The sequence below is a fragment of the Colossoma macropomum genome, unplaced genomic scaffold (assembly GCF_904425465.1).
Source record: "Colossoma macropomum unplaced genomic scaffold, Colossoma_macropomum, whole genome shotgun sequence".
In the NCBI taxonomy this organism is placed as follows: Eukaryota; Metazoa; Chordata; class Actinopteri; order Characiformes; family Serrasalmidae; genus Colossoma; species Colossoma macropomum.
The window spans coordinates 13,684-28,785 of record NW_023494793.1 but is presented as its reverse complement, the minus strand read 5'-3'; the positions used below and the strand labels follow the sequence as shown (position 1 = coordinate 28,785).

Below are 15,102 nucleotides of genomic sequence, written 5' to 3'. Positions count from 1 at the left end.
GTATTAACACAATAATAATGATAATAATTAGACACATAAATTAGAATATGACAAAAGATGAAGACACTAATAATAATAATAATAATAATAACAATAATGATAATAATAATAATGTCAGAGCATGCGTAATGTCCACTGTAAGACTCTCTGCATGGTAAACATTTTTACTACATGTCAGCTTATAAACTGTTTACAACACAGTTAAACTGTTCATTCCATGTGATTTATTTATTTATCTTTGCATTTACATTTATTTGCAGCCTGTAGCCTAAATATCCGGCTTTTCTTTCAGGGTCTCCATGTTTGTTTATGTGTGCTGACCGCTGGACACTGAGAGAGGAAAACATGGGACGACCAAAAAGGTTAAAATGCTCATCAAAACCAGTTACCTTCTTTAAAGTGCACTCTTAAAAAGGTTCCTTGGTGAAGGGAATGGTCCTGTGTAAAACCACGAACACCTAAAGAACTATTTGTGTGCTTTTGGTGCTTATCTAGCACCAAAAAAGGTTCTTCTTTTAATTCCAAGCTTGACATCATAACAATAGCAGAACCCTTTTTGGTGCTAGATAGAACCATATACAACATATTTTCCATCAAGCCGAAGAACCATTTCACCATGCAGAGAACCATTTAAGCACGCAAATAGTTGTTTGAGTGTTCGTGGTTCCATATAGGACCATTCCCTTCACTAAGGAACCCCTGAAGACCCCTTAAATGTTAAAGATATAGAAAAGCCGATTTGACTGCACGTCTCCAGAGCTGTGCTCCTCTGTGTAAACAGGCTGGAATCTCTGAAACAGTGAGCGGAACCAGACGAGGAGAAAAGTGAAATCAAAGAATTTCACACTTTTTAATATGATGATTTTGAAATGATGAAATCTTCAAATTCTCCAGCCTGCTATGGTTGACCACCTCACACTAACAGGAGCTACTTCAGCGCCCACCGAACAAAATGTAGGTGTCAGGATATAATTTCATACATACATAACAGAGTGGACAATAATCTGTGGGACATAAGGAAAATCCTCACATCTGATTATGAAAAGATCTGATCTAGAAGCGACTAAATAAAAAAAACGTTCAAATAATAAGAGAGGAGTGAAATGTTTTTTACGATTATACCTAAAAAAACTGGTCAGTAAAATGAGTTGAAGGCACAACACTAAAGGCATGAACACCTTAAGGTGACAGAGAAAATGTTTAAGATTCATTTTTGAGGTACATTGCATTATGTTTTCCACTGAAAAGGTTTGTTTTATAATTTATATAGTTGTTAATTAACATGTTAAATAATGAACCCCATGATCCACTCTGTGGAAGCAAAAGGCACCAGACAGTAGTAGTGACCTATGTGGAGGACAAAGAGAACAGCATTTGTTTAATGTCGTCAGCGCAGTGTAGCGTATACCTGAGAGAAACTGTTCGGATGCTGGGAATGAGCAGAAACCTTCGCTTCTCCTCCTCTCCTACCCCTCTAAGAATGTGGAGGATGGAGGAGACGAAGGGAGCTGAAATTGGGTAAACAGCTGATTCCTTTCAACATCATTAAATTTGATGTTGACTATTGATAAAGTGAGCCAATTACAACGTTTACTTGAAAGCCCACCCTTACTGCCACTGTATATAATCACAGCTGCTACACAGAGCCAGCTGATTAACATGTGTTGTAGTGTTTTACTCTGTTTTTTTTTTTTTTATTCTATTTCATATTATTTTATCAACAAAACACAGAAAATATAGTCGGATTGTTCCATGTTTGTCCATCCTCTCTGGGCCTGCATGCAGTGATGTCACTCTAAGATCTGTTAAAGTCTTCCTATGCAGTCTACATTTGTGTATCCTCTGTTGGAAGCCGCTTTGGCGCGTGTTTGGACCAGCTTCTCTCGTCTCCATGGACAGCTGGTAAGAAGGCATTATGAAATTGGTTTCCAGGTCAAGGAGGACAGGAGGAGGATTGGTAGGAAAAGGCATTAACTGTCAGGGTTTTTGGATGCAGCAAAGGATGTTCTGTCCATCTCATGACAAACACACCCCCAATACACCTTCACTTCACCCCCAACTTATGTTGCGTTTGACCAAAGTCTTTGTAGGAAAGTCTGTGCACAGTTTATTTCCAGTCATACAAGACCAACCTCCTGTCTCTTTGAATGAAGAGAGACCTATAAACTGAAACTAAAAGCCCCATTAACGTTTCAAACCCAGACTTTTACCAGTAAAATCTGATGTAAACAGCATAAATAGTTTGTACTGTTTGGCTCAAATTACTAACAAAAACAGTCACCGTGTTTTGGCTACTGAGCAGTTGCATATCTCCACAACGAGATCAGGCCTTTCCTGCTTACGGATTTACCAGCAATCTGACTCCTTTTCTTTATTGAAGGCTGGGACTTTCCCTGTGAACAGAGGCCACGTTGAGCATTACAAACTTTGAAACGTCTCTAGCTCAATTTACCCAGATAGTAAGCCTATATATCGGTGGCTTGGTAAGGTCCACACCCCGCTGACCGTTTGCCACTGCTGGGACCCCCGGATCACCCAGATTACTGTCCTGCATACAAGGTCAAACTATTTTTTAATCTCCTCAAACAGATTTTAAATGCACAGAGACTTTTATTTTGGAAAATAAACTAGGACAAATATTGCAACAACTGAGAGAAAAAACATCATGACTAGGCCTGATATAAAATGGTTTAATAGAAAATGTTGTTGGTGACGCTGAGCTGGATTAAAATTATTAAGTAAACTAATTTACAAAGTATAACTAAAGAAAGGAAGGAAGGAAAAATCAGTAAATTGGACTGTGAGTGGAAAATGAGTGATGATAACTGGGATTATGTCTAATACTCTGCTTAACCACCAGTTGATCTCCTGGAATACACTGAGCAAAACGCCCGTGGACCCCCAGCTTTGCCAGCAGGGGGCCAACAGTGGACCACTATCCTCTTTCTATCAGGGTAGTTTGGAAGTCAAAGCTGACAACTGCATCAATTTGAGCTACAAATTAGCTCCATGAAAGCAAGTAACACTGATGTTAGCAACAAGCTAAGCAGCTAATGTTTAACTTTAACATTAATATGTTTACTTTCCCAAAACTGAACTTCATGGTCAATGTTATAAATTTACCACCTACTTTGTGTGACGACTGATTTAAAGCTAATATATTTAAATGTAGTTCGTTATTATTGTTGATGCTGTGAGCAGCCATGTTGATTTGACAACATACACCGAGCTCAAAACACCATTCCAACTTTCCGAGTTGGAATTCCCAGCTGAGGGGGTGTTTTATTTGTTTTTTCCTAGTTAAAGGTGAGAAATTCTGAGTTGCCAGCTGCAGTCAAACACAGCATTAGTCCTCCTGCTGAAAAAGGACATTTTAATAGGAACTAGCTTAAAGTTTTCCAACAGAGAGCACCAGTTTCCTGTAGAGCTCCTTTAGATCCCGTTAGGAAACCATCAAATGCATTTGGAATCAGCCACTGGTCCCCTGTTAAACCATTAGGATCCTTTACACTGTGATACATTACAAAACCATCAGAAACCAACAGAAACGCTTAATGCTTTCTGTGGGTTTTTCAGCAGGGCTTGAAAAGGCTAACAGAGCTGGCAGAGCGCAGTGATGCAGCTAGCGCCACAAAAACTTCATAACAGGAAAAGAAATAAAACAAGGGAATATTGAATGACATACAAAATAAACAGTTTATTGATGAACCAACATCATAAATGGCATGAAATCTCAGATACCTGTAGCTAACAGTGCTAGTATGGTAGCTAGCTCAGGCTAACTCAAGCTAACATTTGGCTAAAATAAGCTGAAGCCAATAAGACTGTCAGAATTGAACTTTCACAGATAGTTTTATGATTTTGCCAGATGGATAAATATGTTTATACATGAATCACCTTCAAAGACTTGAGGTAATGTTAGGCAGCTGCAGATAATGATGATTGCAAGGAAAGGTGGACCCTAGCTAGCCATCTCTAGCTGACTCCAGTTGGTTATAATAAGTTGTAGCAGTTGAGACTAAAGGCCTCAGCAGACTTCTTGCGAAACGAAATTCTCGAGGGTTGTGTGAAGCCGAAAGCGCCTTTGCGAGATTACAAGCTCGCATACTCTCTGCGGTTTGGTGTTGCCTGTTGCAGATGCTCTGTGTCGCTATGACGTTTTATGATAAGTTCCATGGCTGCAGGAAAACGATTCTTTCACTGTTCTAACTATGGCGACGTTTGAGTTCAGAATACCGCTACCATTTAAGGTGGAACGGGAAAATTTGAACAAGAAGCTGGTGAACAGAAAGCCGACTTCAGCCTCGTCCTCATATGAACATAAACATAAAATAACCTGTATATTTTGTGCTCAGTACTAGTCAGTATTACCAAATAATAATAGACTGAACATCTTACATTTAGGAGTATTAAGTGAAGTATTAGTGTGTCTGCCAAAGCCGAAGCTTCTCAAAGTCGTCCATCTTTGTTTAATGGCACGCCTCTTTTTTACCGACCAATCAGAGGCTTCGCCGTGTCGTGCACATGGAAGCCTCCATGCGACGTCTGCAGTTGTTCACTTTCTTCGCAATCACATCATATTGTTCACTGAAGCCAGGAGAAAGTCGTCTCTGTAGTATTCTGAGGCCTTAATCCAGAGACCTTATTCACATACAAGTTTTGCTTATAACAACATAACATTTGCTCATAACAGCTGAGTAAATATTTTGGTTTTGCAGGTCGTAAAGATTGAACTGTCCCAAAGTAAGTAATAGCTATCCACACCGTGATCTCCAGCTAGTCAATAATAACTGTTTCAGCCCATCTTAATCTTCAGGTCCACTGATTTCTCCAAGGTATTGAATACAGGATAGATCTTCTCTCTGTCTGCAAAGTCCATCTGTCTGAATGTGTAAATGTGAGCTTTAGTCTCAGCATTATAAAAAGCGACCCACTTCTCATCCACATCGACACAGACCCCCAACACCCGGGGCACAGTGTCGATCGGCAGGCGCCTGCTGGGCTCCTCCAGAGCTGTGAAGGACTGTCTGAAGTGATAGAGACACCAGTAACCACGAGCAGGAGAGAAGCTGAACCTCCCTTTCCTCTGAGCCGACTCTCTGGTGACCCCAGTAGTGAACTCTCTGTTGACCTCCACCTCCCAGTAGTGCCGTCCCGAGCTGAAGCCTTCTGTGGTGAGGACGCACTCAGACTTGTCAAATCTCGGCATGCTGTAATCGACGGTTTTCTCTTTCCCTAGTCGCACTCGTTTACCATCATTGGACAACACAAGCGCACAGTGAGCTGTATCAGGATCCAACACCAAATCAGCTGAGAAGAGAAAAAAATAGAATAAACAGAAAGTGGCTTATAGCATTCATCATATGTGGTGATACATGAATTCATTAAGGATTAGATGACTATTACTCTTTAATATTATAATAAAAACCAATGAAAAGTATTTTGTTAGTAGTTTATGAGAGGCTAGCAGCAGATGCTGCAGTTTACAGTGATTTAACATCTGATAAACTGGACAAAAACAGTCAATAGTGCATTTAAAAATGAATAATCTATGAGAACATGATGGATGGAGAACATAATAAATTGGGCTAATTGTGCTCACAACATGCAGCTGGTCAGTGTGTTTAAATACTGAAAATATCCACAATACTAGTGACAAACTGTGAAGTAATTTACCATGACAGCGATAAATATCACCATATTGTCCAGCCACAGTGTGCAAGCTGTTTTAGTCTGCTCGCTAAGCTAACGTTAGCCTCTTGTGCTAATGAGGACAGTGTAGTGGAGCAAGAGAAGCTTAGCTAACAGCTCATCACACAAAATAAAAGATTCACCCAAACAGAATTGAGTCTCCGTCTTCATCAAGTTGTGCCAATGAACTGTCAGTGAGCCGGAATTGAACCTGTGTTTTGGTGTGTGAAGCTGCTAGTTGCTAAGCTAATGGTAGCCTCTTGTGCTAACGAGGATAGTATAGTGAAGCAAGAGTAGCTTAAATATCGGCTCCACACGCAAAAACGCAGGTTTGCTTCCTCAGACTTGAGTCTTTATCCACTAAACTTGCATCAGTAGAGCTTCAGTGAGCCGCAAAACAACCTGAGCTGTGGTTTGTGAAGCTGTAGCACGCTAAGCTAATGCTAACGGCTACAAGAACAGCTCTACACCATATTTGACAGTTTATTAGAAAGATGAGGAACATGAATTTGACATCATGGTGATTTTAAATATGAACATCATCTATTTACACTGGCTACAGCTTATAGCACAGTCAAAACATTTCAAACAAGTAAGCTACGTTAGCGCCGACATGTTCTTTAGCTATAATGATGCTGTGTTCACGTTTTTGTTGAAGAAACACAACGTTATTTCCTGTAGCTACGTCGTAATTCTCTCATTAGCCTATTTTATTATATCGAACCATTAGAGGTTCAAGATTAGTGGTGACGTACAGAACTAAGCTGCGATGTAGCGCCACGCAAAATGGTTTTAAATTTTATTAAAAATATACAGTAATTAATTTGGCAAATAATCAGCCTTTGTGGTCTTGATAAGCCAACCTGAGGAAATCACAGAAACCTGAGGAAAGCCACAAAATTTGCCCTAATCAACACCTGCCCACGGCTCCAACTTTATTAGCTGACTAGTTGTTTGTTTCGCTTCTAGAACCTTTGACGGTCCGTGAGGCACAGCCTCATCTCTTCAACCTATGTTAGATGAATCATTTCTCCTGTTGCCTCACTCACCTGCTGCAGGTGTCTTCCCTTTGCAGATGAAGTCGGGAAGCCTCAGTTCACAGATCGTCTGCCTCAGTTCACAGATCATCTGCTTCAGTGTAGCGACCTCTTTCCTCAGATCCATCTTCTCTGACCGTTCCTCCCTGATTATTTTCTTCAGCTGAGCGTTCTCCTGAAGTATGTTGAGGTTCTTCGTGACCTCCACCAGTAGGTGTCTCTGCAGTGCTTCCACTGTGTAGTGATCTCTGACGTGTGCCTCGCAGAAGGAGGCAAGGCAGGTCATACAGGACTTGTACGCTCTCAACTTCCTTCCTTCACACAGATCACAGGCCACGTCTCCAGCCTCGGCGTAGCGAGAGGTCAGCCTGTGTTCTTGAGGGTCTTCATGTGACCGGTCAGTCTTCATAGATATACCGCTGTCTGCAGTTGATGTTATTCCAGACAGCAGACTAAAACACAAAAGGCATTTTTGACGCTATATTAAACTTATACCTCGTCATAATTTTATTTTTCACTCTTTGTTATGAAGCATGGTTATATAACCTTAAACGTTTCACATGGTTCTTCAAGTGGTGGGTTAGTAGCTATAGAAACTCTATATGGACAAAAGTATTGGGACACCTAAACATTACACCTTCAGGAGCTTTTATGACACCTCATGAAGCCTTGAAGGCCATGAAAACAACAGCTTGTTCCACCTTCACTATAAGAGTCCTAGAAATAAACCAAGAAAATAAATCTGAACCCAAATAACATTTACCACATTTTCTGAACTCGTTACAGTGTATCGTGATTTTCTAAGTGAACATAAGTTTACGTGTCCTCTATTTGTACACTACATATATATATGTGTGTGTGTGTGTGTGTGTGTGTGTGTGTGTGTGTGTGTACTGCAAATTTCACACATCACATTTTATGTTCTAGATTTTGTCCCAATATGTCAAATTCATTGATTTAGTAACTGTGGAGCATCTATAGGGGACTATTCAAATAAAATGTGACCGGAAATTCCACCAGATTTGTGCGGGAGATTGTGTGTGTGTGTGTGTGTGTGTGTGTGTGTGTGTGTGTGTGTGTGTTTTAATTCAATTCAAATGTATTTATGTAGCACTCATTACAGTTTGCACTGTCACAAAGCAGCTTTACAGAAGGGTCTAAGTAAAACTGCCTAACAGCATGAACAGCCAATGAGAGGAACCAAGAGAACTCAGAAGGTGAACCCATCCTCCTCTGGTTGACACTGGATAGCAAATCATTAATAAAACAATAGAAATGAGAATGAATCAAGTGAAAACTGTACGAAGTCTGTCGGATGATCTCTAAAAAGAGTTCAAAAGTGGGAGTTTAGTGCTCTTCATTGCAAATCTGGTGACGTTTAATGGATACGTAGATATGATGTTTATGGATAAACATCTAAAATCTTAAACAACCTGTGGCTGCATTTTTCAAAACATACAATCAGCACATAAAACAAATTGATGGACCTTTTTCTGTTATTGTGTTCTTGTGTTGATACTTTCTGTTTTGTTTTGTCACAAACGTGTATAAATGGGATTAAACCTTTAGATATGTGCGCTCAGCTTATTTAGTTTTTGGCGGCAGGAATGCCCCACACTGTTTCTGGTTCTAGACAGAGATCTCTTAACTCTCAAAACGATGAAAATCATTTTGTTTTAACAAATGGTCAGTTGTACCTGTCATTGTCCAGGGCTGCCACTCTTTTAAAGTCAACTCCATGCTCCTTGGACCAGCTGCTCAAAGCAGACCTAGAGCTGGGTGACCCTGGCCTGTCCACCTTTTTGCTTTAAGAGAAAAGGAAAGCAACAAACAAAATGTCCGGTTTGTCTATTAAAATCACTGCTAATTCAGACTGTGCATGTTCTGCATTATAGCAACTGCTATTTTACGTATGAGTTAACTTTAATTTTGTTTGTTTATTGTAATTTATTTATCCAGTCAGGGACCACAAACAAAATACATTCATCTAAAAAAGAAGAGATGCTTAGCAAATAAGCTAATTCCCATCTCCAGTTCCAGGGCAGATAAACATATGACTAATACTAAAAACATTATAATACTGAAAACACAATATGCCATACAGAAAATTACATAATTATGCACACCTGACCTCGCTGCTCATAGTTACAGATAGAGATCTCTCAGATTATTTAAATCATTACATTTTTGGTTTTTTAAAAATGATGTATTCTACCTTTTCGTGTCCAGAGGTTCAGTTCCATTAAGTGCGATGGGCTGCTCCATTGACCAGTCACTTGCTAGAGACCTACAGCTGGGTGACCCTGGCCTGGCCATCATTTTGCTTTAAGAGAAAATGAAAGCACCAAACAAAATGTCTCTGTTTTTTATTACATGCACACATGACCTCACTGATCATAGCTCTAGATCAGGGAGAGCCGGATTCCTGCACAGTTTGGAGGTTTTCCTGCTTAACCACACCTGATTCAAACTGTGCTGGATGCCAGCCCTCAGTTCCTCACCCCTGTTCTAGATAGAGATCTCTCAAATGATTTAAATCACTGCATGATAGATGATCCATTCTACCTTTTCTGGTCCAGAGGATCCAGTCCAAGTGCAATAGGTTGCTCCATAGACCAGTCACTCGCTTCAGACCTACAGCTGGGTGACCCTGGTCTGGCCACCGTTTTGCTTCAAAAGAAAATAGTGACCTCTTAAGTAAAATGTAGGAAACATTAATTCATAAATATCTATTGCTTCAATTTTTTGAATCCATCAGTGAGACTTACAAGATATTCTACTCTCTAACCAGCTCCACTCTGCCTGCACCTGTTTTACCTGGGTTTTTTTACTATTATTTATTTTCATTATTTTATTATTTATTTATTTGTTTGTTTATTATTAATCACATTCTTATTCTTATTTTAATTCAGATATTTTTATTATTATTTTAGTCATTTTAATTAATTTTTAGTTTAATTTTTGATCTTATCCTCTTTTTTTAATGATATTTTACTAACTTTTACATTTTTTAATTATTATTTTATATTTTCTACTCTATTTTTATGTATTTTAATTATTAATGTTTCTTTTTTTTACTTACCTGATTTGAGTCATTTTCTTTAATTAAATTTACTTTTATTATTTGATGTGTTCTCACACATCAATCCCTTTTCCTGTTTTAACTCAGCAACATTGTAAATGAGGGTCACCCTCAATGTTCTCCGAGGTTAAATAAAGAAAATATACATGTAAATGTAAATTTGCTCTCATTTTGTAGCCGTTCAAAAAAACAGGACTTCTTCCAAGAAATGTTTTCCACCAATAAAATCAAAGCAGATACTAATGAGAGAATTTAGGTTTTTTGTGGTTTCAGTAAAATGCCCTTTTTGTGTTTGTGCAAATTGGATCCAAACCACATTTGGAGGTGGTCTGAAATGCGACTCCAGTCAGATTTTTACATAAGTGTCTCAGTTTGGAAGGCGAGATGAGGCTCCTCCATCTCTCCTGCATCCACGTTTGAAATCTGCATAGCTACGTAGTTACTGACGCCTATGTCGTTACCACGGCAGCCTACGTAGACTGCTGAAATCTGATCTGACCACTTGCTATCAGCGTGGCCAGTGGCCTCAAAAGACCTGTTTTTTTTCTAAACAAATCCGATTTGCCTGCAGTCTGAACGCAGCCTTGGACTCCTGACTATGGGTGGCTGAGCATCTCTGATCTCTCTGATTTCACTCTAAAACAATCTGGAGTGAAATGAAGTGCAGAGCTAAATATGTATTCAATTTTGTCCCGCATTTGTATTTAAAGGCTGCTGCTTTAGCTGAATGTATAGAATGTATAGATAGCCTGTTCAGAGCGGAGTGCAGGGTGGGCTCAGTGATGGGGAACAGAGAAAGGATGCTTCTGTATGTTCTACATGTTAAATAGTGAACCAGTGCCCAGTTGAAACAGCTGTTATAAGTATAATTTAACTTTATGTAAACAACCTCACTGTTCACTTAGGATATGGTTAATTTAAACACATCAAAAATCATCAGAAAAGTGCTGTAATAAAATACAAACCAATTCACAATAACAGATTTAAACGTTTTCACTTTTACCTTTTAATGTCCAGCAATTTCGCTGTTTTAAAGTCAATGGGTTGCTCTGCTGACCAGCCACTCGCCGCAGATTTACAGCCGGGTGACTCTGGTCTGCTGATCATGGTGCTTTAGGAGAAATATTTAAGAGTTATTATGTGGAAACTTTCAATATTCCCTGCATTTTAATCAGGCGCTGAATTTACCAAGATAAGTATATCTGAACACTGAAGTGTCTCACCTTACGTCCATTTCCTCTCCAGGGAAACTCATTTCTGGATGTCGTCACTGTACGGAGTGGATCATAGCTCCGTCCTGTTTTTATCTAATGAGGATTTTAGATCAATAATCAATACAGAACAGCAGATCTGATTCATAATCACAGCTGATACTACAGTACAGAACTACAGGAGTCTGTAATGGAGAGTTAATCACTGTTTAACGTCGTGTTTCAGTCTCAGCACAGCAGCAGGTGCAGCTTCATACTGTAGACCATCCAGACTGAACAACATCTGATATTAAACACTACAGATAGAATAAATATCAGATCTGATAGTCTTACCGTGTGTCCATTTGTTCCAGTGAGTTCTTATCATCCAAGTTTGATTCCTCGTTTTTCTTTAATCCTTCCTCAGCGGCGTTTCTCGTCTGAGCTGTGAGGAGGTGGAGCTCAGAGCTCAGAACCGTTCCTGTTTTAATGGAATGTGGATTTTCAGGATCTGCTCAGAAGACAAAGGAGGACAAGTTCTAAAAAAAGATGCATGTTTACAGGTGAAACAGTGAATTCAGGTTCTCTGATCAGGACGTTTTTAGCTGAGGAGTCTGGACTACATTTGGATTCCTCACAAACCCAGTGGTCTGCAGTTTGCATTGCTTATTACAGATCTGGCCTCTGTACATGCATCACTTGGCTTGACCTAGAGGCAGGTAGCTGGTTGTGATTGGTCTCATTGCAAAATGCATTATGATATTGTGTGTAAATTGTAACAAAAAGCACATTTGACACAATAAAACACATTTTTCTTAGTCTACTAATGATGCATAATGGTAAGTTACTCATCATATAGCACTGAAATTTCTTCTTGTGTGTGTGAAGCTCACTCCCAACAACTTATTTCACTGCAAACGAAAATGATGAAAGTGGCTTTTATTACATTTTGGACCCAAACCCTCCAAATATTGCAGTTTAGACCCATCAGGCATAACATTCTGACCACCTCCTTGTTTCTGCGCTCATTGTCCATTTTATCAGCTCCGCTTACTATATAGGTGCACTTTGTAGTTCTACAGTTACAGACTGTAGTCCATCTGTTTCTCTGATACTTTATTTTGTGTTGTGCTGGTCTGAGTGGATCAGACACAGCAGTGCTGCTGGAGTTTTTAAACACCTCATTGTCACTGCTGGACTGAGAATAGTCCACCAACCAAAAATATCCAGCCAACAGCATCCTGTGGGCAGCGTCCTGTGACCACTGATGAAGGACTAGAGGATGACCAACACAAACTGTGCAGCAGCAGATGAGCTATCGTCTCTGACTTTACATCTACAAGGTGGACTGACAAGGTAGGAGTGTCTAATAGAGTGGACAGTGAGTGGACACAGTGTTTAAAAATTCCAGCAGCTCTGCTGTGTCTGATCCACTCATACCAGCACAACACACACTAACACACCACCACCACGTCAGTGTTACTGCAGTGCTGAGAATGATCCACCACCCAAATAGTACCTGCTCTGTGAGGGTCCATGGGGGTCCTGACCACTGAAGAACAGGGTAAAAGGGGGCTAACAAAGTATCAGAGAAACAGATGGACTACAGTCTGTAACTGTAGAACTACAAAGCGACCTATATAGTAAGTGGAGCTGATAAAATGGACAATGAGCATAGAAACAAGGAGGTGGTCAGAATGTTATGCCTGATCGGTATGTTAGTTAGCAGCACATTTACACGTGTTTTTGAACACAAATGTAACAGACATTAAATATGGCCTAATTGTACATGTGCAAATTTTGATTCACAATTACTGTTAATGAAATGTGTGCATTGTTATTTCATTACTTAATTTGTGGTGAACATTTTCCTACTCGACTTGTTCATGAATGTTCATGTGGCGCCCCCTGGTGGAATATCGACCTGAGAACTCGGACATTCACCTGAAAACACGTTACAATTCTTTAAAAAGACCAGGGAGAAGATCCTCACAGCACTTACTGCTACAATGCTCCAATCTGTTGTCAAATTTGTTACTACAAAAGATAATACAAGCAAGAACAGATAATTAGATATGACAGACCTTATTTTCTTATTTATAAAATATTTACTCATAATAAGACACAGGTCAAAGTTGATATGTATTCTATGAAATTGATCTGTTCATGAAACATCCGCCAGTCACAAACGAGGCCTTACCAGAACTTGAATGGAGCATCTTGCGACTTTTGCTGTTTCTGTTGAGATGACCAGTACTAATCAGCATTTGGGCAAAACGGCCTGGGTTACTTCACAACTGTTGGGAATGTTATACTGTGCTACTGTCAATAGATTAAAGTAAATGTGGGCTACATCACTGCATATGGTTCAGCATTTTAAGAAAACATGGCTCCCTCATATCTATCCCATTTTGGGGGGCAGCTTGGAGAAAGAAAATGTGTTATACTCTGACATCAGACATTATAAGGATCTTTAGGAGTTAGCGCCTTTCATTTAATTGTCCAGTTTAGCTTCAGTGACCTCCTCTAAAAAGGGAGGGACAGAAAGGTTGAGATTATACAGGGATGGGGGCATAGCTAAGTAGCGCGCTACTTTTTGTAGCTCACTACAAATGTTTGTAGCTAATAGCTGGAGCTGCTACAGTTTTATGAAATGTAAGTAAAAAAGCTGTAGCTCCTACACATTTTTGTTTAGCTATAGTGATAATTTTCACCACAATTTCACCACAGGCCTGAGGCAATCCTATCTAATTCTAAATCTAATTCTGCTGTGGAGCCGCAACAGGGCAGTAGAAGAGCCGCATGTTGCTTTAGCTAAAGCGGAAAAAACATTTTCGTAATAGACTGTTACTCACAGTACTGCGCAGAGCCAGCATCACTGATGAGGATTATGAGGCTAACGTGTCACTGAAGTTTAAAGGACTCTGAATGTCCATATATCTTGCTGAAATGTTTAAATTGGAGCAGTTTTATTTCGACAGTTGACAGTGCTCTGCACTAAATTGTGTGGTTTTTATGTGGTTATTTTTGTTAATTTTTGTTAGGAAAAGCCTGGAATGATTGGCTTTGCCTTTACTTTGTCTACATGTTTGTTGAATATCACACCTTTGGTTGTGTAAGTTTGATTGTTGGTTACACTAAAACTTTTTGGTGATCTTTTTGTGTATTTGCAGCTTTTCAGTGGCACATTAAATGCAGTGTCTTGTTCACACTATCAGTTGGGCTTATTGTGTGTGGAGATAAACAAACATTCTGACAAGTAGCTAAAAAGTCGTGCACTACTTTTGAAAAAGTAGGTAAAAAGTAGTGCACTACTTTTGAAAAAGTAGGTAAAAAGTAGTGCACTACTTTTCAAAATGTAGCTAAAAAGTAGCTAGCTACAAATTTTTCAGTAGCTATCCCAACCCTGAGATTATATTAAGTAATACCAATGTTGCAGTACTGTACTATTTTTCGAACTCCAGTTGTTTCACTTTGTAAAGACTTTATGTTGTCTGATCTCAGTTTTGTAAAGCTGTGCTTTATTTTCAGAGACTTCCAAACCATCACTGCTTTGCAACCGTTGCTATCCACCATTGCCTCAAAACAGCTTATTATTACTGTGCCAGTGTGTGAATTTGAAGCTCCTGCTGTTGAAAGATGTACGCGGAGCTGTCAAAGTAAGACACCATCCCTGACAGAGTAAAGTATGTCGCTTTCTACCCCTCTTAAGCTTAAAACATATTAAAAAAAACATTGTCAGTGTTGTTCTGTGATTTTGGTACTTATAATGCCTTTTAACTACAAAAGTCTCAAAATGTTAAATCAAATCTACTTCAGTGCATCAAGTCATCAAAGGTAAGACGTAAATGATTCAAGATATTTAGGTTTTTGAGTTTGCTGTGTTGTTGTTACTTGTTGTTGCCTTAAGTCATCTTCATTTGGCAGAGGTCCTGTCCTGTGGGCAGTGTCCTGTGACCACTGATGAAGGACTAGAGGATTGCCAACACAAACTGTGCAGCAGCAGATGAGCTATCGTCTCTGACTTCACATCTATAAGGTGGGCTGACAAGGTAGGAGTGTCTAATAGAGTGGACAGTGAGTGGACACAGTGTTTAAAAAC

The 15,102-nt window shown here is 39.4% G+C and overlaps 1 protein-coding gene across 2 annotated transcripts; it reads right to left on the bottom strand.

Moving 5' to 3' along the window:
• Positions 1–3,731: 3,731 nt before the first annotated feature.
• On the bottom strand, positions 3,732–12,024 carry LOC118813007 (E3 ubiquitin-protein ligase TRIM39-like). Of its 2 annotated transcripts, XM_036578119.1 has the most exons (8): positions 11,355–12,024; positions 11,034–11,117; positions 10,814–10,921; positions 9,294–9,398; positions 8,944–9,051; positions 8,426–8,533; positions 6,741–7,180; positions 3,732–5,310 (listed from the first exon to the last, which is right to left on the bottom strand). In XM_036578119.1, the coding sequence occupies exons 2-8, from the start codon at positions 11,063–11,065 to the stop codon at positions 4,796–4,798; spliced, it is 1,416 nt and encodes a 471-aa protein (XP_036434012.1). In that variant the 5' UTR covers positions 11,066–11,117; positions 11,355–12,024; the 3' UTR covers positions 3,732–4,795. The 2 variants fall into 2 exon arrangements, with proteins under 2 accessions (XP_036434012.1, XP_036434013.1); XM_036578120.1 differs by lacking the exon at positions 10,814–10,921.
• Between the last annotated feature and the right edge of the window lie 3,078 nt (positions 12,025–15,102).

What these genes read in the sequence shown, in the direction of transcription:
- LOC118813007 (XM_036578119.1), bottom strand. Translation starts at nt 11,065, where the DNA reads ATGAGTTTCCCTGGAGAGGAAATGGACGTAAG. An exon ending in GAACCTCTGGACACGAAAAG is followed by an intron (nt 8,534 to 8,943) that starts GTAGAATACATC and finishes TTTCTCTTAAAG; the next exon opens with CAAAAAGGTGGACAGGCCAG. An exon ending in GCAGCCCTGGACAATGACAG is followed by an intron (nt 7,181 to 8,425) that starts GTACAACTGACC and finishes TTTGTGTTTTAG; the next exon opens with TCTGCTGTCTGGAATAACAT.